This window comes from Myzus persicae, unplaced genomic scaffold, assembly GCF_001856785.1.
Source record: "Myzus persicae strain clone G006 unplaced genomic scaffold, MPER_G0061.0, whole genome shotgun sequence".
Taxonomy (NCBI): domain Eukaryota; kingdom Metazoa; phylum Arthropoda; class Insecta; order Hemiptera; family Aphididae; genus Myzus; species Myzus persicae.
This window is the reverse complement of record NW_019102619.1, coordinates 774,304-799,501: the sequence shown is the minus strand read 5'-3', so window position 1 is coordinate 799,501 and position 25,198 is coordinate 774,304. Positions and strand designations below refer to the sequence as shown.

At 31.0% G+C, this 25,198-nt stretch overlaps 1 protein-coding gene across 2 annotated transcripts in view; it reads right to left on the bottom strand.

Annotated features, from left to right (window-relative positions):
- LOC111032669 (transcription factor Ken-like) overlaps window positions 1-19,585 on the bottom strand; it is a 41,228-nt gene extending 21,643 nt beyond the window's left edge. Inside the window, exon 1 of one of the 2 annotated variants that reach the window (XM_022313080.1) lies at window positions 18,877-19,585. Coding sequence is in view for 1 of the 2 variants with exons in the window: in XM_022313079.1 (XP_022168771.1) it covers window positions 4,118-4,125 (8 nt within the window). In the remaining variant the exon portion in view is untranslated. Of the gene's footprint in view, window positions 1-4,117; window positions 4,741-18,876 lie in introns of those variants that run through there. The other variant, XM_022313079.1, reaches the window with a different exon arrangement.
- Window positions 19,586-25,198: the final 5,613 nt, after the last annotated feature.

Here is a 25,198-nt window from a genome sequence, read left to right as displayed (position 1 = left end):
AATTTAAAATATAAAATACAATATTCTCTATTTAAAATACATTAAAATTCAAATAATATTAATTAAAATGTATTATTATTATTAATTATATTTAGAATATATTATATACAACTGTTAGAATGTAATTGTTAATGATTGATTGTGGAAAATGATTTAAAATTTACTTATAAAAATAATACCTGATCATACTAATAGAGATATACTTAGTTGGTTATTGTACACTTTTTCAAAGAGATTCATTTAAATGTTTGATTTGTGTTTTAGATAATATGAAACATTAACAATTTTGGTGTACCTTCATAATATTCTATTATTGCTATCGGCTTAAAATATTTAAAATTGTACCTACGGAAGTTTGTAAATGTCTTCATTATTGAATTGTAAGGTAGGTTAGGTGTCTAGGTTATACGATACATGTATTTCTTATATCTCTGAAGAATTATTCAAATAAATCATTTTTATGTGAACAGACAGAGCTCCACCACTTGTGTCGGAATTGAGATGGATTCTATAATTTCTAATATTATGTTAGTTGTTCTGCATATTTTGATATTATAATATCCACTACATAGTTTTGACGTCTCTCCAGAGCATTTCAGCTCCCTGCGTTGGCAGTCAATAAATCAATGTACTTATATAATATATATATATCATGATTTATGCCTATTAGTATGTAAGTCCGCACAAATAACAAACAAAGACGACTAATTGTTTTACTCATGTAGTAAAATTGACCCAACGTACACTCTTATAAAGTCTAATCTATTAATCGAAAAATTATAAAGTATTTATTCTCAATACATATTAATAGGTTGATACTAAATATATACATTATTAACTATTGTATATACTATATATATATATATATATATATATTTTATACTATATTATTTTGATAAATCAACTATCAAACGTGACGTGGACAGCATATTGGACGGATTTCAAATTTATAAAGACTAAAAGTAAGACTATCTTGGTAATGTTCGATATTTTATTCCTATTTTATCCTTCGTCATTAATACGATTTCAAATACCATCACATATATGTACCTATATATATTACCTACCTATATGTATATATCTAACTTAAAACAAACGAATAGCATTTATAATTAAAACTATTAAATTTAATGAGAAATCAGTTCATTTTTTAAAATGTCTGTTACGAATAGGTATTATAGTTAATAATATCCAGTCGTGCGGAGCAGATAACAAAAATATAATACATTGAAGTGAACCGATGTGCGCTTGAGAAATTTTCTGAGGGGAGTGTCGATCAAAGTATATATGAGTACGGTAGATGTCAAGAAATATTATAACAAACTTTTCAAAAAGTTTCTAACGAATAGCACAATACACACATTGTTTATTAAACCCCACCTCGCTCGATTCAATGCTTGTGTATATTACCTTTTTGTAAAAAAAAATAATAATAATATTTTAAGAGGTTCACATGTTTTGGTTTCGGTGTGAAGTTTTAAACCGAACTATATTCACGACGATAAAAATATATATCCATCTACCTTAGGTGTATATAAACTTTAACAATATAGGCATTAATAATATATTATTTTATTAAGACAATACTTCAAAGTAGAGTAGCTTTCCTTCTACTGTTCTATGTCCAATAGTATTCAGTTAGAATCCATTAAACCTACATAATGAATATTGAAATCGATTGCCCAGCTAGGGATTAGTCAATAATTTTTGGACATAATGTTTAAAACAAAAACCACAAACAAAAGTCAATTACTAATCGTGAAACACCGTGTGGACAATGGAAAAAACACTGCGGTAAATGTCTTAGATTATGTATTATTTATTCACGAGTTCATACTTTCGAGTATTAGAATTGTCGTGTGGTCGGGAACAATGATATTGGACTGATTGAGACATGTGTGCAAACACAGAAGTGTGTGCCGCATGATGCATGTTTCGAAACTAATAAATAGCCACATAATCGCGTATTTAATTTCAGACTATGTAGTATGTTATAATATAATATTTAATGTTTCAATCGAAATATCAAATGCTTTTTTGAGGTAAGCGAATATATTAAAATTGACTGTGATGGTTCAAACAGTTCTGCCGATGTCGTATTATGCTCCGAGAACCTAAAACTACATTGTAAAGTACGCACTTGGGTCGACATAAAACGGAACGTTAATTAACCGTCTTACAGTCACGGTTAAAATAATTACAACGCCGTTCAAAGAGCCTTTTGCAAACATTAAAATCGATACACTGTACGCATTTATAATAATAGCATAGTGTTAACATAGATGTTACATACGATACACCTATATAATATTAAAATAGAAATACTTTTGATATCTAGCGAAAATTGAAACAAAAATAATGAGCGAAAGCAAACAATGGTTTGGCTGCGAGGCCACTACGCTGTATTGCCAAATAATTATGGTTCACGTGTTATATTGAAAACAAAAGCAAAACACGGCATATATCGGTGCTATCTGCAGCACTGCATAATAATGCACTAAACAAAAAAAAAACAAATCGTATTACATGTGAGTGCATTAGTAGTGTACACCGCATTCAACACGTATTGATTTTTTGCGTTATATTTAAAATGGTTAAAAAAAAGCAACACTAAAATATATTCACTGCTGGTTTTCTTAAAAATTAAATAAAATAGTTGTGCATTGAATGTGACGATTTATACATAAACATTATCGGTTCCCACTAAAAAAATATTACCCATAGGCTATAATATGTATACGCTACTAACTTTTATAGGTATTATGTAATTGCGATTAATTCATCTGCTGCTTATATTATTATAATATATTGAGAAGAAAAAAGTAAAAATTATCGAATAGGTAGTCCCTCCACGAGGCGATCTTTCATTAATAATAATTGAATATATAATATACTTTTTTAATAGTTCGATCAAGAAATCCGAACGGCGGGTAAACCGGAGTAATTACTTTCTTTTCCTTCGCGAAACAACATTGAAAATCGCGAAACATTCCGTAATAGCTGCGGTGCCAAATAAGTTGCGAAATCAATCACAGCGGCCGTGAGGTCAAATCGAATCGTGTCGTTTAAAGAAAGAAAAAAGTATACGCCAGTTGTTTTGCCGTATTATTGCACAGTGTAATTATTACATTCTACGGTCGGGAACGTAAAAGCAAAAAAAGTAGATTAAATAAAACGTAAAGCAAGGCATTGTACTCAGCGATCTATACCCAATAATGAATTATAATAAATATAAAAAATCTATACAGATATTGACAGCATGTGTGGTGTTAAATACGACAATAATAATATTATCATCGTATTATCGTTATAATCGTTATCATACAATTTAAGTATTTTATTTTATTAGCAATTACATCGTCTACAATGCATATACGTTTGACTATTTAGTTATCGTAACGAAAATACGAAATAATCTAAAATTCTCAAAAGTTTTCGGGTATTAAGTTCGGACTGTCGTTTAAATATTTAAACGTTTATTTTTTAAATAAACCATGAACTATTTTCATCTACATATTTCAAGCATTTTTATTTTGATTACTTAATTCGTAATTAAAAAAAACAAAATTGTTTATTAACTCAACCATAATCCCCATGACAAAAAAAAAAAAATAATGTACTTTAAATTAAGAAAAAGCTTAAACAGTTGTCAAATAATTGTAATAATAGAATAAACCTTAAAAATATAAAAGTCAATGACCAAAACAAATATATTTTGATTCCGAAACTCGACATAATATTACACAATATAAAAAATTAAATGGAGTTGAGTATAGTCCAGGAACTAAATACAATTAACTCTCCTTACTACAGGTCGCAAACGACGAATATAGGAAAATATGTAAAATGTGTAATTCATGATTAGAGTAAAATAAATATGTAATATGATTGTTTGCGAATATAATTAGGCCAAACATTGGAAGGCAACAGGTTATAATTATTATAATGTAGGTAGTATTTGTTATATAATATTACGTTTACAATATTATTATTAGGCATGATAATATATGAGTGGTAAAATAATAAAATAATAATAATATAATCACTATTTTACTAAATATAAATAATTAATAATATGCAGCACTCGGGGCACAGGCGATATCAGCTGCTGACTTACTCGCTCATTGTATCAAAATAGCCGTATACGACGATCAATTATTGCATTAAGATGTGTACGTAGGTAGAATGTTGATATGATGTATATAATAGTATTACAGCGTATGAGCACGCTTATCAACTGCCTTCGACGAAAGCGGAATACAGCGGCCGATAAGACGCAATCGATTGCGAAATCTTCGTCGTATGATAATATATATATATCATTATTTTAACCGTTTCCAGGAACGGATATGGGTTAACCTACATAATAATATTACTGTATTGTTTTTTATTTTAAATTACAAGACCGCGATTCGAAATTCCATTCGGCGGCGGCGGCAGCATCGGCACTCGGTGTATAATGTTTTCGGCAGAACCGCGTCGCACTGATTTATATAACATTATAATAAAATATCACAACGTGCATAAAATATTAATTCACAGTGGCACTCGGATCGCAGACGGACTTGGTAACGTTTAACGTCACGGACACGACTAACGACAATGTATAGTAATAATCGCAAACATAATAATAATAATAATACGCATCGTCTGTTCGGGAAAAGGTCATTTCGGATTTTTTTCAGTTGCCGTTTTAAGAATAGGTAGACAACGGAAACGATAAAATATTTTTCGCTACACTCGTATTAAAAATATTGTATAATGGAAAAATATATACTTGCGGGCTACTCGGAAGTGAAAAGAATTTTGAAAAGGAAGATTTCGTTTGAACATAATGGACTGTTTTTAGGCTATTGAAAGTGAAAATCCATATTCTTCACGAGCCATAAGATGCACACACCTTACTGTAGGTATGTGCGTAAAAAAAACAAGTCCTCAGAACCGGGTCAGGTCTACGGACGACCTCCCTCGTAGGCAAGACGGATCTTTTGGACAGCTGGCGCACACAAAGGTCGAGTTCTGTCATTCGATTTCATTATTATGTTGTTATACATATATGTGTGTGTACCTGCCTATAACATCAAATATTCAACAATGTATATTCCTACCAATATAAATATACAGAAGGTACGTACTTCTGTGTTGTACTCACGCACACGACACACCCACCACACGAACAAAAACACAACTAAACATCGGTACCTATTTAAAATGTTGGTAGTCTGCAACAGTTGTTGCAACAACTTATTTTTCGGATACTAAACCTTTTTTTTTTTTTTTCCCCGTTTGAACCGACAGCAGAGGAGGATCTGTGTTCGGATACTATACCTTGACTTCTTATGTTATACCTATAGGTTAGGTAATATGAGATATAGGTACTGGACGTCGTGGTCATTATCAGTGACGGTGGAAGTGTTCTGTTTATTTTTACAAATATGTTGAAGTTAATAGATTTAGCATAGGTTGGTGTTGATGTGGTTGTATTTTATTTTATACTTATTATATTATTATAATATCATGATCGATAGCTATAGCCTATAGTTAGAATATTATATATAAGTAGATAACATAATAATACATTTTATTAAATTTCATGCTATAATAATATACATCTAAAACTTATGAAGAAAAAAATTAGTATTTTCTCAATGGGTATAGCAGACAATTAATAAAAACATGTATAATTTTTTCTTGATTCAATATAATACAGGCCAGTCCGGTTCTAAGTAAAATTCATTTTCCATACATTTGTATAGTATATATAAATGTATTAAAAATCATTGTAAAATTATTGCTGTAGTAAAAAAATCAGACGCATATATTAATAACTATTCATTATTTATAAAATGTATAATCTGTTTTTGTACTTATGAATGTATAACTATAAAAAAATATACGGACAATGAATACAGCAAAAGAAACAATAGCTGTCGCTCTGTGAATGACAGTAATTCTTTGATTTTTTTAAAATGTTTTTTCCAAAGCAAATATCATTAGGTACCTACAGTCAAAGTGGGCCTGCAATGTTTAAAACGTTTATAATAGTCTTTATATCTGTTTAAGGGGGTTTTTTGATTTAAATTTTTTTTTCTTATACTCTAAATAGGGTAACAATGATTCCATTCGAACGCTGTCGATGCTCATAATATTATATATTTTGTTTATATTGTCCTGTTAATTAAATATTCTATAATATTACACGAATCGATGGTTTTAAATCAAACATAAGGATGATCAGTCAGCAAACACAATAGAACCGATGGAAATTTAAAATATATAATATTTCAAACAACATAATAGATATTTATTATGTTTTATCACTATATATATATTATGTAGGTATATTAATCACTCGAACATTTTCATTTTATTTCAGATGATTTTTATGTTTACATATCATGTATATTATGTACCTTGACATGTGGATTTGACCCGAATATATAAATTCAATTTGAATAGAACATGATCATAAATTTATTATATATGATGCGGCACTATAATAGATCTATACAGCACCATACAGCTCTACCCATTGAATTTGATCCTTTTTGGTATAGCTTACTCATCATTCTTTAGACGTTCGTCGCATATACTCGACCTATGAAAATGACCCCAAAACTATCCAATTATTAAAATATGCAAAATCGTCTATAGGTAAGTACTTATAACATCATCGTATTACATTTACATATTATAATATAATACACACACTCGCATACAAACGTGTATATATAGACTAAATCCCAAATTTGGCCTCTGTTTTCGAGGTTCGTAAACATAATTAAATTAACATTCAATCACGGAGCCGACTGCACCACCAAGGCCATAGAAATTGTACGTCGTGGTTGCCGCGTTTTTTTTTCGAAAGACTTTCATAGGCGAAACTGTAGTGCTAACGCCGCCGCCTCCACCGCCACAGAGGGTTCTGAAATCCTTGACCGGATTTCGTATGTACACGTGAAAAACTATACACGGTATAATATATTATTATATGTATAATATATAACGCACATGTGGCGGTCCGAATCAACAATCTCTCGTCCGGATCGTGTGCTCCAGCGGTGCGAAATGTACGAACGCATTTTTTTACGATTTGTATTGTTATTTTTAATGGTATACAAAGACACAATGCTCGACGACGAAAAAAAAATCGAGACCGGATTTGAAGTCGAAACCAAACAATATCGTATACGGAGTGTACACGAAAACACGCACACACACACATAAGATATTATATCGATCGGTTGCCCGAATGTCTACAGGGTGCAGGACTGTTTAGGGAGTGATAAATCAGGATTTCTGGAATCCCACGCGGTGTAGGCCGCTCGGGGATCGAAAATCACGACCGTGTTTTATGTACGTATATTTATATATATAGGTAAGACGATAATAACTATATTGTAATAATTATTATTCACACTCGAAAGGCGTGTTTCGCATACGAATCCAATCGCAATACGAGTGGCACTAAATAGCTGCCATAAAGCCACAGCCACAGCCATAAATAATAATAATATACTATCTATTACAAGGTCGCGATCGGAATACATACATAATATTATATATGGGTGTATTATAGTTATATACTCTTGACACGGATGACATTGGCGAATAATATGAACGGTGACAAACGATATTTATACTATACTCATATAGAATAATATACTTCTATAGCTCACTTTATCTACCTACCTACGATTTACGAATAATAATAATAATAATAATAATAATAATAATAATAATAATAATAATACCTAATAATAATTGAATAAGCATCGCGAGATGAAAGTGCGTACGGATTTATTTAGAAGCAATTAACTCGTGCGAATCCATATCATGTACGATGCATGTTATTATAGTTGCTAACACAGTTATGACTAATATAATATTATTTTATTATAATACCTGTATTAGGTATAATTATAAATGTATGTGTGTATGTACCTATTACAGAGATTAGGTTTTTGCAGTAATGTTTATAATTGTACATCGACCGGTGTGATCAGATGACTTGAAACCACGTACTGCCGGCTATTTCGATACATGATATTTAAAATGTATGTAAAATATAACCACGAAAGAATCTAATTATTATTGTATCGATCGAATATAGTTTTATTAATCTCAACAAATTGTACCGATTCGTGCAGATTCGTTATTTGTACAATCTACCTATATATAGGCCACGCAATACGCATCTCGATCATCGATAGAAAATAATGTGTATTGGTAAACGGTATATATTATTTTGTTACATCGATAAATCCAAAACACATTTTATCCTCTTTCGCGTTTGATAATAATATGTTTATTATAATATTATACGTCATACCCTTCATACTATATAATCGAAGTATACAGTGTGCGTGCGTACGCAAGTCTGTTACGAAACAACAAACGTGGCTGTTACGACATCTCCGGTGTGGCGGCAGCGGGGCGACCAGCACAGGAGAAATTGCAAGAAGACGAGACTACTTCATAATACGGTAGAAATGTTCGAACGTAGGCGATATACAATTTTTTTTTCTTTTCTTTTCTCGGCGGGGGAAACGCGGGCGGCCCGTGTTTATTGGCTGATCACATTTCTCTCCCGAGCGATATCGAATTTTAAATATTCATCGGAAAACCGAATAGGTACCTGCTATATTATAATATTAGAGTACAATTTAATAAGCAATATAATTTGATGTTGTTTAAATACTCTGTAGTTAAGTTTTTTTTCATTTGCTCACCTCATAATATATTGTGACGTGCCATCTACCTATAAAAATAAATAAGCAAAATCTCCCACAAGAGAGGTAATTTAAATCGATCTACAACGGTTTTCACGACTTCGGGCACCTTTTACTTTACACTATTATATATTTAAATGTTATAACTTAAAACAATAGTCAACAACATATTATTGTAACGAAAAAATACTAAATCAAAATATTTGCAAATCAATAACCATAATAACAACAACAGTTGTGAGATGTCAACCATACAAGATTGATAACGTGCATGATTATTCAACATTTGAGTGGATAATACGAATAATATAAATATAAATTATGAACGTAGTTATAGTAAAAACCTGTAATAGAACAGTATAGGGCATGGTACCTATTTATGTGGCTATAAATTATAATGACGACAAGTAATTTTTCCTAATCCAATATTTTCGCACATAGAATTCCTACTGTCTAAAATATTTTCTAATGCTTCCGGCCTTGACCTTGGATGTCAGAGGAGTGTTAAAAACGACAGAACACCGGCCGCGTTCATAACGAATTTTTTTATGCAACAATTTTTTTATACAACTTACCTTATAATACTTATGTTTTGAGAGTGAAATTTTGTATATAAATTAGATGAAAGAAGTCCAAATAGAGGTATAGAGTGCAATGAAACGATCATCGCCGTAGAGATATTATTCCAATATATATATATTATATACATACAGGGTGGATCACTCGAATAATGATTAATATTGATGGATTTTTCTCAGCCTGAAATGAGAGTGGAGAGGTCTTGATAAGCTCATTCGATCAGTCAGATAATGACGTTTTTTTATCACCATGGACAATGGAGCAATGGAGTATCGTTCACCGTGTGTTTGAAAACGAAGCATTTGTGAAGAACTTTGGAATTTACTTCAACATCGGTCGTCGTGGTACTGTTCTCAATCGGAAAACAATTATAAGGTGCATACATTTTTGAAATCAGAGTTGTGTAAAAGAAGACAATTTCAACAAGATGGAGCAACCTCCTCGTACTGCAAACCTAAACTAACAAGATGTCCCCTTCTGGCTCATCATAATAATATCATGTTTTGTAATGATATGAACTAGGGGCGAGGTCACGAGGGGTAATGATAATTTCCTTACAATTCATACAGGTAGGTACAGTTCATAATTACTATCAATATATTATCATTATATGTGTACCTATACAGAATGTGTTTTGCTGGGATCTGACGCTTACGTTTAATTATAATTTCAATGTAAACATGTACGTATGTATAATGTATGTACTTCAAATAAGTAGGTATAGGATGATTATCGTATGCTTATATTGCTCACTATTATAGTAAGTATATATAATACGATTAAGTATTATAGTTTAATAAAATTTAATTTTTCTGACTCATCTCACTAGTCACTATTTATTAATGGAGGCAAATGGAAATTATATTATATTTTGGTTTGACCACTTGTCATGAATCCAAATTGGCCGTATTTTCCATTAATTGATACCCTTTTTTAAAACATATATATGTAATTATCACATGTAACCCGATACTATACTAATTTGTAGTTATGAATCAACTTCGACCGTTAAGTTTTTATGAGTATTATATTATAATATATTATATTATTTTGCAAAAAAAATATATTTACGTTTGTCTATTTGATCTACAAATATAAACACACACTTGTATAATTCATTAATTATTGTTATTTTAAATATATATAAATAAAGTCATACACTGTTGCACTATATCAGCACATCATGGAGGATATAATAGAGTGTGAATAACAATATTCTGAACATATAGGTACTAGGTAGTTAAAATTATAGAATATGATCCTCAAATTATTTTTTATACAGCAATAGTTGCTGCACCGAGATAAGTAATAATTTGGGTCAAATGTCATCATTATAATATTATATAATAATAGGTACATACGAAATTATAAAAAAACATATATAAACCGAATTTATCATATAATACCTAAGCCTTAGGTAAATGTACAATGTATATTGTGATAACAGAATTAACAAAATGTTGAATTTAACATACAAAATAATGAATATTATAAATGTATACATATAATTAAGTTATAAAAAGGTAAATTGGACAAACGAAACAATGATGATAAGTTGCACTTTAAATAATAAATATTTAAAAATAAAATAAAAATTGTTAAATCATTAACGTAGGTATGCTTGAATTACATTATGTATTGTAAAAACAACGAGGAAAGATCGAAAAACGAAAATCCTTATATTTTACCATAATATGAGCTATACTTACCTAAATATGTGCTGAAGTCCTTATCGTGAGGTGGAATATTCAACTGTATCGTCCAACGATAAAAATCAATTGTTATAATTAATAATGTATGCGTACACGCTAGATAAAAACATTATTGAAATAATTTACCACGCCTTTAGGCTATAGTTAATATTAATTTGAAATTAGTTTTTATTACATACTAGGTATATTATGTGTCTATGCGTACGCTAAAATAAAGAAAAGAAAAAGGAAATAATACACACACGACGCTTTGTATGATCATATTATATACATTATATACTTAATTGATGGAGTATTGGAGTGTATATACAAATTCAGTTGTGCAAAGAAAAAATTGTGCAAGTTTCGCTGACCTTGGGAAGCGTGGCTCCGTGCGATGGTGAGAGAGCAATAATAATAATAATAATAATAATAATAATAATAATAATAACGCGATCTTGTCATCCTACAACGATGTTCGAGGCCACCATTTCCATCTACGTCCCACTCTCGTTCGCTATATATGTATAGTATACATACATACAGAACATACTACATATTATATACATACATACCTAGCCAAACACATATTTCTATATATGTCGATTATTGTTGTTATTGATTCTAACCGCAGATTCACGCCAAAGAATAAGAAGGAGTGACTTCATAACGACTGAACAGTGAACATATTATTATATATATTTTGAAAATAGCTGCTGTAGGTAAAGACGTAACTACTGCAGTTAATAAATTGTTATGAGCATAGTATTGAACTATTAAAGTGTATCAACTAAGTCGTCGTCAATCGCCAATAGAACACAGTTGCAATTTTCATGACATAGGTAACTGCGGAAATTCTCTATAGTCTATACCTATGTACGATTATTCTATTTCCCTAGAAATGATAATTATATTATATTATTGTCCATTTTAGATTTTTTATTTGGAACCTTATACAGTCTGAAAAAACGATGAAATTTTAAGTGAGTGTACTGTATTTACAAGAGTTTGATTTTGCAAGAAATATGCAGTACTGAAATTATACAATATTATTAAATGTTTGAATTGTACTTTGGGCGTTTTTCAAAAACAAAATGTATATCGTACGACTTTAATTTGATGCAAACAAATGGAAAATAATTATATGTTTTGAAATTGCTCGATTATAAACACGTGTCATATTCTTATTTATTATATCTTTACAATTATACTATAATATATTATTAATTGACGCTCTTGTTTTCGAATGATCCTAGGTACCAAAAATATCACTGTACATTTCAATAAAAAAAGTGTATTTTTATTCTTATTAAAATATAATACTAATAAAGTAATGTGCTTGGATAAATTAAAAAATAAATATCTATAAATTAGGTATGATTAGTACAAGTAAGTAACAAAAAGGACAGTCACAGAGTATTGATTTAATGTATCAACTAAAACGAAATTGTTTTTTTCTAATCTAGTTTGACCTCCATACTATAACTTGATCTCAAACCAATGTCATTATTATTAATTTTAAATGTTTGGTTATTAATTGTATTGATTTTAAATATAACAGGTGTTTAAATTATATTCGGTGTATTTATTGTTTAAAGTGTGTTGCGTTATTTAAAAAAAAAATTAATCAATATATTATACAGTGTACACTGTACACCTATATAATATGTAATAATAACAATATTATATTATTATTATCAATCGCATGAAGAATGCGTTTAATTGATACAACTACCTGTAAAAGTAAACAAACAAATAAATAAAACGTGTACATCTATATGAAGTATTACTACATAAAATATTACTATAAATATATTTTTCTCCCGTATAACCAACGGTAGAGAAGGCTCTGTGTGAACAATACTACTTCTCAATCCTCTATAAATATTATTTTAATAAACATGATTATACGATATGAAATATTTGATTGTTGATCGATTAACTATAATAATAATATATATTATTACGTATTAGAAAAGGGAAGTTGTTCATAATTTCTCATTGATATGCCTATAAATAAATTATAGGTACATCGAGTTAAATGTACCTGTACTCACTACTCATGCTAACCAGTTGGGTTTTTGTTTGGGCTCACATTGAATTGTGTAATTCAATAAAAGCTCTTTTAATGGGTCGTTTATAAATGAGTGAAATTTCATATTTAATTTTTATATCTTTATGACTATATCCAATGTTTCCCTTGCACTCATCTTGACCACAATTCAAAGTCACTTTTACTCCTGCTAAACTTACGTTAATAAAATAACAATTTTTAAATTTTACGTATTCATTATACGTTTTTTATTATTATTATTAATTCCTAACCAATCAATTTAATACGATAAAAATATAAATTGTTCATAAACGGAGATAGTTATACTATGATAATCCTATATTATCGAATATAGCGTTCACTGATGGGTATATAACATTTTTATTTTCATACCTTCACCATATGCATTGTATATTTTTCATTTAGTCACAATTGGTAAACGAAAGAATAAAGCTGCGCGCTCAAATAACGGTGCGTTCAACGCGTCTATAACAATTAAGGTTAATTGGTCATTTCGCTTTCGTTTAAACGACCACATGGTTACTTTTATTTCTTATTTCTAAAATCATGGACACCTTTATAGGTAGATACTTAGATTTTTTACGAAAACACTACATTAACACAATACACTTTACACCAGAAGTATTCAGGGTCGTAAATCAAACGTTCGAAAGATAGCATCACGAAGAGCTATTAAAAACCCATTCCACTTGTATACAATGTTACGAGGAAAAAAACTCGGAATTTTTAAACTTGCGTAATACTTTTTGTACCTGCTACCTAGCCTAGGTACATTTGATGGACAACACGACCATGTCTATCTGCTGTGGAGAATTGTAAAACGGGAGATTATTGCAGCATAGAGGCTTCTATATGACTGTGTATGATATGTAGTATATTATACAATATACATGTATAATACGATAATATAGATGAACAAGGGCCTACATGCGAACATATTATATTGTATGGCTTAAGATAAGACAGTGTCACGATACAATCAAAATAAAAATATAAATATTGCCATAAAATAAATTTAACTTCAAAAAATTATGTGTATTTATATTATTATTACATTTTTCTAATATTGAAATAAGAAAAAAATTGTTTACAAACAACATAATAAATGTTTTTATTGTTCATTTTACGATTACATACATTATACATAACATATACGCTTAGATATTTTTTAAAATACTTAAACTTTAGAACAAAATATTACAAGTCAAAAAAGGATGTATTGAAGCACATTCATCGATCGACGATTGTGTATGAAATAAGTGTGATATAACGATATATATGCAATATATTTGCAAGTACCGACATGCATTTCTCTAGCAACAAGCAATATAGCTCGTACATGGACATTACGACGCCGATAGCCCAAAGAAACCGTTTATTGATTCACGCATATATTTCCATATTATAACATTCAATATGGTTGCATATCGTATGGATAATCGCACTGAATTTAAATATTATATCATAACAATAAAATATTATTGTTTCAGTTCCCTGCAAAAATATGTCGATCATCGACCGTGCTAAAAAAAAGAAAACAATAGGGAAAAAGTCTCATTCCTTTTTGATACAGTGACTATATAATATTATGGAGACCTCACGTATCTGATATGATAGTGTAAATGTGCGAGTTCCGCATAGAATTCTCCTGAATCTCAATATTTCTGTACACGTGGGTATTTGCGGTCTATGCCAATATATTATCATGAACTCGCATCCATCTTGGTGATTTCCAAAAAAAATATTATTATTTTATTTATAATATACTACAAACGGCGTGTCATGCGGGTTCTGACGAGAAAACATGTAAGATGTATCTAAAAAGTATCAGTATTTGATCTTCGCCAATAGGTTCAGATATTCGAGGGTGGCGGGTTCCGATCTGACAGAGAACTCCAGAGCGGTGGACTACTATAGTATTGATATAAAGGTGAGGGGATAAGGTGAGACACGCCTTGTCTATCATCCCCACCGTGGCTTCTCCAAATGTAAAAATCTTTTACGCCTCATTGCTGCCTCAAGCATTTATACTATAACAAGCGATAAGAAAAATGGTCTCTGACCGCATGGGGGTCATTCTACGACTGTATATTATTATTGTTTAATAAACGATAGTTCATGGGGGCCAAGTGGTGTTCAAACAGTTCACCTCTCATTTAGCGATATTATAATGATAATTTAAAAAATTGGTTCAGATGACAATACAGAGTCACTAAGAATGCTAATTATTATTTTTGAATAAAACTCACCCATCCGAAAGCACTTGATTTTGAAAGATGGATTGGTAGAAAACATAATAATATATAGATAAGTAAATAATTAGATCCGTACATTTAGTTTAGGGCTTGAACTCCGCATAGGTATTTCTGATTTTAGAGGATACAATTATAAAATTGGATAACCCTAACAATAAATTACCAAGTAACTTTATAAAATAATTTTAATGATATTATACATCTATACATATTACATATAAATATAACTGTAAATTATTTGTTTAATACTAAATTTAACGAAATATCTTGTTTAAGGATCAACGAAATGATTTACTAATAACGACCTCGTCCCTCATCCGTACGTCAATGGTAATGATATATCGAAACTATGTGTACATAATATATACACAGTTGTAAATGATGACATTTATAATATAAGTTCACTCAAATTTTTTATCAACTATCTATAGTGCCTTCGATACCTATTCGGCATGAATGATGTTTTTGTCCATCGTGCATTCATATATAAATAATAAATAAAATATTGTGTAATAAATATACAAAAATATTGAGTGTGCTTCAACGTCATCAAAGGGAATTTTTTTAAAACTCAATATATAATTGAGGCAGAATTAATAAGTAATTTTAGTCCAAGTGTTTTATGTATACACACAAACCACATAATATAACCAGAGAAAAAATGTTAAGGGACACATACTTTTGTGGTTGACGTTAAAGGGCAGAGTACACAAACCCAATCCGCCTGCGGTCATGTTACAATATTAGTTTTTAAAAACCATTACAATTTTCTTGTTACTCTTTTCTTTGAATGATTTTGAATATATCGTAGTATCAGAAAAACAGCGTTCACGCAACTTTATCTCATTTTGCCACGATGCGTGTACATTGCAGATCAGGACAACGAATTCGTATGTAAATTGTATTTAACATAATCGATGAAACGATGTATACATCGTTCGATAGAGAATTTTTCTTCGCATTTCTCTGAACTATAAAGACCAATTAAAAAAAATTGACGTCAATACTAATCAGGGGTCACATTATCACAATTATCTTCTTACGAGTGTCTATAACACCGAGGCCATAGTTTATAGATTAGAAGTAAATATTACAGCTCAGGCGAAAACTGCTGAATATCTGCGATGGACTGAATGACTGATATATATTTACCTATGTGGCAATGTAGGTATCTCCACCACGTGGACCTGTCTGATCCACGAACAGATCTGTCGAGTGTGATCTATGACGCGAAGGTATCATAACATTATGTGATAAATGATAAATAATACAACTATAATGTGTCATCACAATTTACAAACTAGTATGTTTTTTCAAGAGTGAAAAACCGCAACCGTATACTATATAATATTATAATTGGGGTATATATGTTTTTTCGTGTTTGAAATGAGAATACACCTCTCAGGCACGTTTTTATTTCCGCGGAATTAAACCACGCGATGGCGCAATCGAACTTAGAATTAGGTCAACACAACGGGTGATTAGATAGCGAACACATTATGTAGTAGTTGTGGTGCGTGTTTTTTTGTTGTTGTCCGTGCGACAGACCGTCGGATATTGTCTGAATTTTATCACATCACTTTGGATGACACGAGAATTTTAAAAGTCGAGACATTATATTATTATGATGTCGTAACGTTCGTTAAATTGATTCGCAATGATGAGTATTTTAGCCGCATCAACTTTATATTCGCTTTATAACTACACGTGTATATTATAATTGGTACGTAAAATATAAATGAGGTATAATATTCTTAGCCACAATTTATAACCATTGGACTATAAAAACGTTTAGCAGTTATAATTCTTAGTATAAAATAAAATAACCAATATTAAGAACAATGTTTTGTTGTTATGAATTGCTTAACTTTAACTCGAATCCGTCAAAAAGTACTTTCGTGATTTATTTTCTCCATGCATTCATTCATATAGACCGACTCCGAACTCGTAATGTTATAACACCATCCAAACAGTTCGAAGTTTTCTCAAGAACACACATTAAGGCCGAGAGGCGCTTTTAAGGTGACACGTTGGGAGTAATATCGTTTCGACATTAAAACACGTTTAACGTGCCGTAAAGTTCTTGAGGATGACCTAAGCCCGAAGGACTTCCAAAACCTATAAGGTCTCGACGTTTTTATCCTACGCGAACGTTACACTGTCGTCATAAGTATAATATATCCACAAAATAATAATCGTCAGAGCGTCCGACATTAGTGTATCGCGTACATATCATTATATATATATGTGTGTACATGTATATAGATCTCTGAATGTTTCGTTTTGCTTTAAAAATCGTTATAGAACATAATATATATATTATGTATTACAAGGCCACCGGTACGATTAAAAAAGGTTCGGGCTGTATTCTATTCACTGTGGCGATGGCGGTGGTATAGAATAGCCAGACCGTATTCAAATACTATTCACTTTCGTTTTCGAAATCACTGGACGGCAACAACGACGACTCACCTACACACGCCGAATAAAATATCGTCCGACCGACCGTCGAGAGGTCGGACTAACAATCTCATCGGTTCATACCAAATGGTAGTAAGATATTTTGTTGAAAATGTCACAGTCGATAGCCGATAGGTAGACGTTTTCGACGGATTAATAATTAGCTAAGGGTATACCTATATTTAGTATATATATATATAAGCCCCGTATTAGACACGCGAAAGTACATAGAAAATATAATCAGCGTTAAGATGTTACGGTGAAAAATATACCTACAGGTATTCATCGATATTCTTGTAATGTAACGTTTGTTATAATATTATATTGTTCGAATCGCATTTAAGGATTGTTTACACTTTTACCTACCAATGTAATGAAGGTAGTTTGATATTGAATGCAAATTTCGTATAATTTCAAAATGTTATTGTTGTTTAAATATTGATTTTAGTGAACTTAATTTGGAAGCTAAATTATCTTCGTACTCGTATGATTGCAACATATTATTATTTGTTCCTGAGAGATGCTAATAGTAATGTTATATACTTCAATAAAGCTTCACGCCTGTCTTCATTATTTTTCTAAAGTAATCTAATGAGTTATTTGTACTTAAAGCATAAATTATTTAACTGAAGATTAACTTTAAGGAGGATTTAATAGAATAATATAAAATATCATGTAAAATTTAGTCTGCAACTGCATTAGGCATGATATAAAAAACTGGACGGTTACGTTATTGTTCGTTAAAATATTAGACAATACATATTTTCTCGAGAATGACTTTAACGGGTATAATATAATAAGTTAATGCGTTGTAAACATGAAATTCGATGTCAAAAATAATATTTTAAATTTTGACCATAATATATTGCTGCTTGACATGGATTTGTTTTTTTTATGCTCCATTCATCGCACTCATGGGGATAATAATTACTACCATCCTATCAATATAAAACAGCAAAAAATATATAAGCATAAGAACTCATTTTAACAGACGATCGGTTAGGTCTATTAACGGATCGTCGTCTGTTGCTGCAGCAGTATATTCTAATTTATAATAATATTTTAAGGACACTCGTTGCACTTACCGTACATGATGGTAATCCAAATCGAATTCTACAGACGTAAATCATAGTAGTATATTTTGTTCTCGTACTCGCGGCCGAAACCGGAAGGAACCCAAACTCTCACTCTCGCGTTAACACAATAAACACACGAGTAATGCGGCGGGCGGGCGGGCAAGCGGTCGGTCGGTGTATATTATAATATTGTATCGTATTACGATAGATATACAGACGAGCTAGGACGAGGGTCTCTGAGCGATTTTTCCTTTTCTCATAATATATTTTTCCTCGTCTTTCACCTCTAGTATTTCCCGTACCGGATGCGGGAAAATCTGCCCCGACGAACTCGACCCCGACCCCTTCGCGGCCGGCGAAAGGCTACACTATATAGACAGTTGAGCGGACGAGAGGCGTAAAATATTATTTTAATATGAAATAAAGACGACGACGACGGTTTATTATTTCTAAAAAATACGACTCGAAAGATATTTTGATTTGAAGAACTCGATTTTTCCCCGGTATACACTTGCGGACGGCGGGAACACTCGCGGATGACGAAAAATAAGTGTGGACAAAACAAATTTTAAAAAAAAAACACACACACGCACACACGTTTACACACACTCACACACCGTACTTTCGATGGTCGTGTCTACCGCGCGCAGTGCCGCGGATGGTATAATACGCACGGCGACGTCGACGAGGACTACGGCGGCGGCTGCGGCGTGCGGTTTGTTTCGACACGCAACTGGTTCGGCGGCGTGTAATGCACTCACTCGACGGCGCATGCGCCCCGCCGACGTCGCCGCCGCCGCCTCGGCAGTCGATGTGCACATAATATTATTATTATTATTATTATTATTATTACTATTACCATTACTATCGTCATCGCCGTCAACACCGTTATACACCGTGATGTAAAAATTTAAAAAACGTGCTTGACGGTATACGGAGTGAAGCTATCCCGCCGTAACTGCCTCCCCCCCTTCGCACCCTCCCCACCTAGTAATTATGCAACACGTTCCTTTTCACGGCGAACCACGAGCTGTCGGCGGGGAGTGGTGGTCGGCGGCTGTGACGTGAATGACGGTGACGGGCTTCGGCGGCGGCGGCGGTGGCGGTCCGGTTCCACTGTCTATTTCTACCGCGCGTGGTAGACCCCTTTCCCTTTCTACGGCCTCCGCCGCTCGAGTATAAGTGGACAGTGGTACAAAACATCGCCTGTCGGACAGCACTACTCAACTTTTACGCCGATGACAAAAACCAGCGATTAAATGGATGGGGCGTGTGTAACACTTACCGGGGGGGGGGGGGGGGGTCGGTGTCCCCCATCTACTACACCCCCCGAAGGTTAAGAAATAGCCGAGCGTACGTCGGACGTGACGAAACGTATTTCACCGCTGTTATATTATAGTAGTACGGATGGTCAAACGGGGGGATTGGCTGTAGGGAATTAATAGGAAATAATAAAAAACGATCCTTTATTCATAAATATTATTATTCAGAGAGAGAACACGCCCCGCCGAAAATCGGTTTTTTTGCGCAACCTCACGTGATGCCTTGCCATAGGGAACCGGGCTCGATGGCAAGGTGATACTTGGGGATATGCAGAATTTGAGTGTTTTCGGAAAGAGTGGTGACATAATTGAGCAGTCCCCGCGTGAATGGCTGGATGGCGTTTTATTTGTTGGTTTTAAAAATAGGGTTGGAAAATTGCCCCGTTTTTTCGTTTACAAAAGCATGATTGAGAAAATGAAAACATTTCTACTCATTTAATAAAATATAACAACAGTGATAACGCCATAAAAAATTTTAATCGGCTGGTCGTAATGACATCCAAATAAGTACATGATATGTATGTATAATCAGTTCAGTTCTCATGCAGACATGTAGTGGTACAAATATATATATAGGTGTATATGACAACGTGTAATGTTTGAATAATCAAATTTTTTTTAACGAATCAAAGTTGAATATTTTGGAAATATACTGAATTTGGTGTGTTCGGCTATATGGGACCTACAGCTAATGAAAAAAATATGGTCTTCGCATTGGATGTTGATGATCGTAAATTCTTATAGGCATATTAAAATAATTATAATATTATTATGTCTTTTTTTTCAGATCTTCGTCGGATTACAAAATATCTAAGCCAACACTATGCGAGCAAGGCGATGTCACGATACTCGGGTGCCATTTGCTGCAGGACTCGTGTACTTACTTGTACAATCGTACCTAATACCTATATTTATTTTTATTATACCTTCACGCATCGCAGGCGTATAATATTGTACACGTCGGCACGTCAACGCATATTAATGGCCAAACGAAATCGGAAACCCGATGAGACGGTATAATGGGAAAAGAAAACGATAGAAAACAAAAGTGATAACTATTGCGTAACCCCGCGTTTCCACGCAGCGAAATATGAAGAAAAAAAAACAAATATCCAACCCGGCGGAATCGATGATTTTTACCAGGAATCTTGACTGCCTCCAAATATTATACTAACAAGTGTCAAAAGTTATTGTGTTTAGTTTTATTTTTCAATGAAAAAAACTTTTGAACTACGATTATATTTTAATGATGGCGCGTCTGAAATGGCTCAGTGTTATCTCCACCCCCCCAGACATGCCTTTAATGAGCCACTGGAGAGACTTCAATTCTTTATTGAGATATAACTTTAGATTGTAAATTATATACCTAATATCCATATTCGTTTCTGGTTTTTATTTGCAAAATGTAGGTTAGTGATTTTTTTCAGTAATTTTGTCTGTTATCTTTAAGGGCTTAAAGTAGTATTACTATATGTCTATGTAATAAATAAATTATCATATGTTAAATTGATTTAAGTTAAATAACTTAGATTTTTATCGATTTCATTTTTTTTAAAGCTATCGAGGTTTCCTCGATGGATTCTCCTCAATGGCCGCCATCGCCGAGTGTAATGTCATCTTAACATTGTTTAACATCTGGTTTCGACGTCATGTGAACAACCATCTAGAATTAATATTTAATAATACTTTCATTATTATATATTATATACAATCATACAAACATGAAACAATTACGTTCAGTTATTAATTTCTATCTTATATATAATATCATGTACCTATGTAATATTACTAAATGAGTAATAAGTAATTAAAGTACATGTAACTGTGACCATAAATCATAATATAATAATAACTTATAAAACAAAATATGTATACTCGATGCTTTATAGCTCATACAATTGTTCCTTGTTCGTGTTACTTTAAAATGGTATGAATAATCTGATTTTTAACAGAATTGTTATTATAATTTATTTTAATGTAATATAAACTATTAAATATAAAAGAAATAACTAATAATTGTATTGATTTAGTCGTAATTGGTTTACGAAACGGTAATTACTATGATCACTTGAATAGTTTAATATATAATTAAATACTGTCAATCCGATTATCATACTTATTTTCAAATCGGAACTGTACTCATATTATGTTGTTAAACAAATGAAATTTGTATTATTATTTTCTGTTCAAGTTGTTTTATAGGATCCTTTATTATTTTTGGTATAATGGGCATATTTTTGTTTTAAATGTTAACTTGAAGATTTTATAAAATAAGTCGTTCATTAGTGACATTATACACATCACATTTTACAGTAATGAGCCGTAGCAGTGTGACAACATTGTCGTTAGAGTCAATGAGGAGAATTCTCAGGCACAGTTCTTGCTTGCTAAGTGCAGTACCTACATTGTAGTGAAGACGAATAGTCGGTAGCTACAATACAGATGGATAGTCGAGCGATTTTCTATGATTTGCATGTATAGATTGGAATGGATAGTGCTGGTCGCAGTCCATCTTATTGTGTCAAATATTATAATAAAAGGCGTTTGTAATTTATTAAACAAATGGTTTTTGACTAAAATGTTTTTTTTTTTTAAATTTGATGTTTTGACAGAAAGCCTTTTTTGGATGCCATACATCCCTATATGGGCTTGATAAGGAGATTTTAAGTATTTAATTTGTTTTGCATGGTGGGAATAATCGATATTGGAACATTGTCTATTCCATGTAATTAACTTGCTTTCTGATCAGTTAAAATGTCCTACAAATTATTTTATAATTAGTAAAATAGTAAAATGTGAATGATATTAGATTCAGATATGTTGTTTAGAGACAGTTTTTTGTTTCTTGATTTATAGTAATAATTAACTTAAAATCATTTAAATCAATATGTTAATATAATCACTACCAATTGTGGATATAACTATAAGAAAGTCAATATTAGTATTATGGTACTTGATGTCTCCATGTTATACGATTATTAATAGTTTACCTATGGTAAAATTAGTGCCACTATAAATTAAATAAATATATCGGTTCAAACTATGTTTGGTATTAATGAATTGAATAATAAAAAATTTAAATTAAACAAAGCTTTTGATGTTTTTGAAATGATAGTGATAATATTTTTTTTTCTTCTTTGTTAAGTCAAAAAAAAAAACATTGAATCTGCTTGTGTTGAAATAAATGTTAATTTTTAACTAAAAAAAGTTTTTCTTTGTAAGTTTAACCTGCAACTTCAATCAGCCTATAGCCTATGGCCCTCGCATATGCATACGACTGCTTAATTAAGGCGTGTTATTAATAGAGCACGGATTTGTACGTACTAAATAATATGCTATAAAATGTTGTAAAAATCATTAAAATATGCAAAACAAATTTGAAAAAAACACCTGCGAAATTCCTGCGAAATTCAAATAAAATGTATTTTTTAATTATTAAGTTATCATGTACAGGTATCTATAAAAAAACTGTTTAATCAATTTGACAACCTCATTAGGTGCTTAATCCACTGACAAAAATCCAAAAATAAAATACAATTGAATACAAATTCATGATCTAGTTATTAACAACATGTACATAATTTTTTCTTTACGTTTTGTACATGAAAAATATTATATTTGCATGGGTAAACTGAGAAATTTGTGAATTATTTAGAACTTCACTAAAATGATTTGAAAAGTACCTATAGTAGCTTATAGATAAGACGAATATCTATATGACTATATCCAAGTACAAATGTATTATATCTGGCAATATAAAGTAAATAGATAGGTACCTAAACAACAAACATTTATATACAGTAAATACAGACATTAGGTTAGATATTATAAGTTAAATAATACGAAATTATACAATAATAATAGTCGAAGACCTGAGTATAATATACAAATGAAAATTCGTCAGATACATTATATTTGCATAGGCCATGGTTGTCTAAGCAGTCTGAGCATGACTGAATAATTTGGACTTTTGCTTTCATCATAAATTATTATTATGGTTAGTTTTAGTATTCAATAGATAAACTTGTTAATTTTTCAAACAAACAACATTTATCGATAGGTACTTGGTACTCATAATGATGTAAAATATATTATATATATCTTGTAGTAATGAAAAAATATTATAATGATATAAATACTATAGGGACCTATGCAATATAATAATATATCAATTGCAACGATAGGATAGAAATAATTATTTTAATAAACACATATTTATAATAATAAGTGATTGCAGAAGTGCCACTACAATCGAGTGTGAAAGATATACATCGTTAGCACTTATATAATATACATAATTTAGATATTATATAGTATGCTATTATCATATTATTGTTTATGGACATAAAAAGCCCCCCCCCCAAAAAAAAAACATTTATTGAATAATTTTACAACATAATTTGTTTAAGTGATTATTAAGAAAAGAATAATCAGCTAGCGATTTGACATCTTCACCAATTATATTTTATAGTTTCATGTCAATTAACAAAATATAAATTATAGACAAACTTTAATGTTTTGCATTTATTTCAATAACATAATAATGTGTAGTTTTGTTTGTTAATGCTTAACGTTTTAATGAGAGTGAAATGTTAATTCGTAATATATTACAATTAGTTGATATTATATTCAATTTATTTTCAATTGTGTACAATTATAAGTCATAAATTAATTTTATAAGGATTATAAACATTTAAAACATGACCTATGGCCTTCCAAGAAAAGTTTTTCAAATTAAATAATTCATTATTGATATACTCCTACAATTTAAAACATTAATTCAATACTGACTGGTATCGAACAACTGGTAAAGAAAGCGATATGACTTATCTAATTTCTGTGTAATATTTTAATATTCATTGTGGATTACAACTATTGCTATTATCTAGTGAGCAAAATTTACAATTGAAACAGAAATGGTAATCAAAAAATTTCATTTTTAAATATTTTTTATAGTTTTAAGAAATATATAAATGATTAAGAAAATAAGTAAGTGGAATTTTTAATTC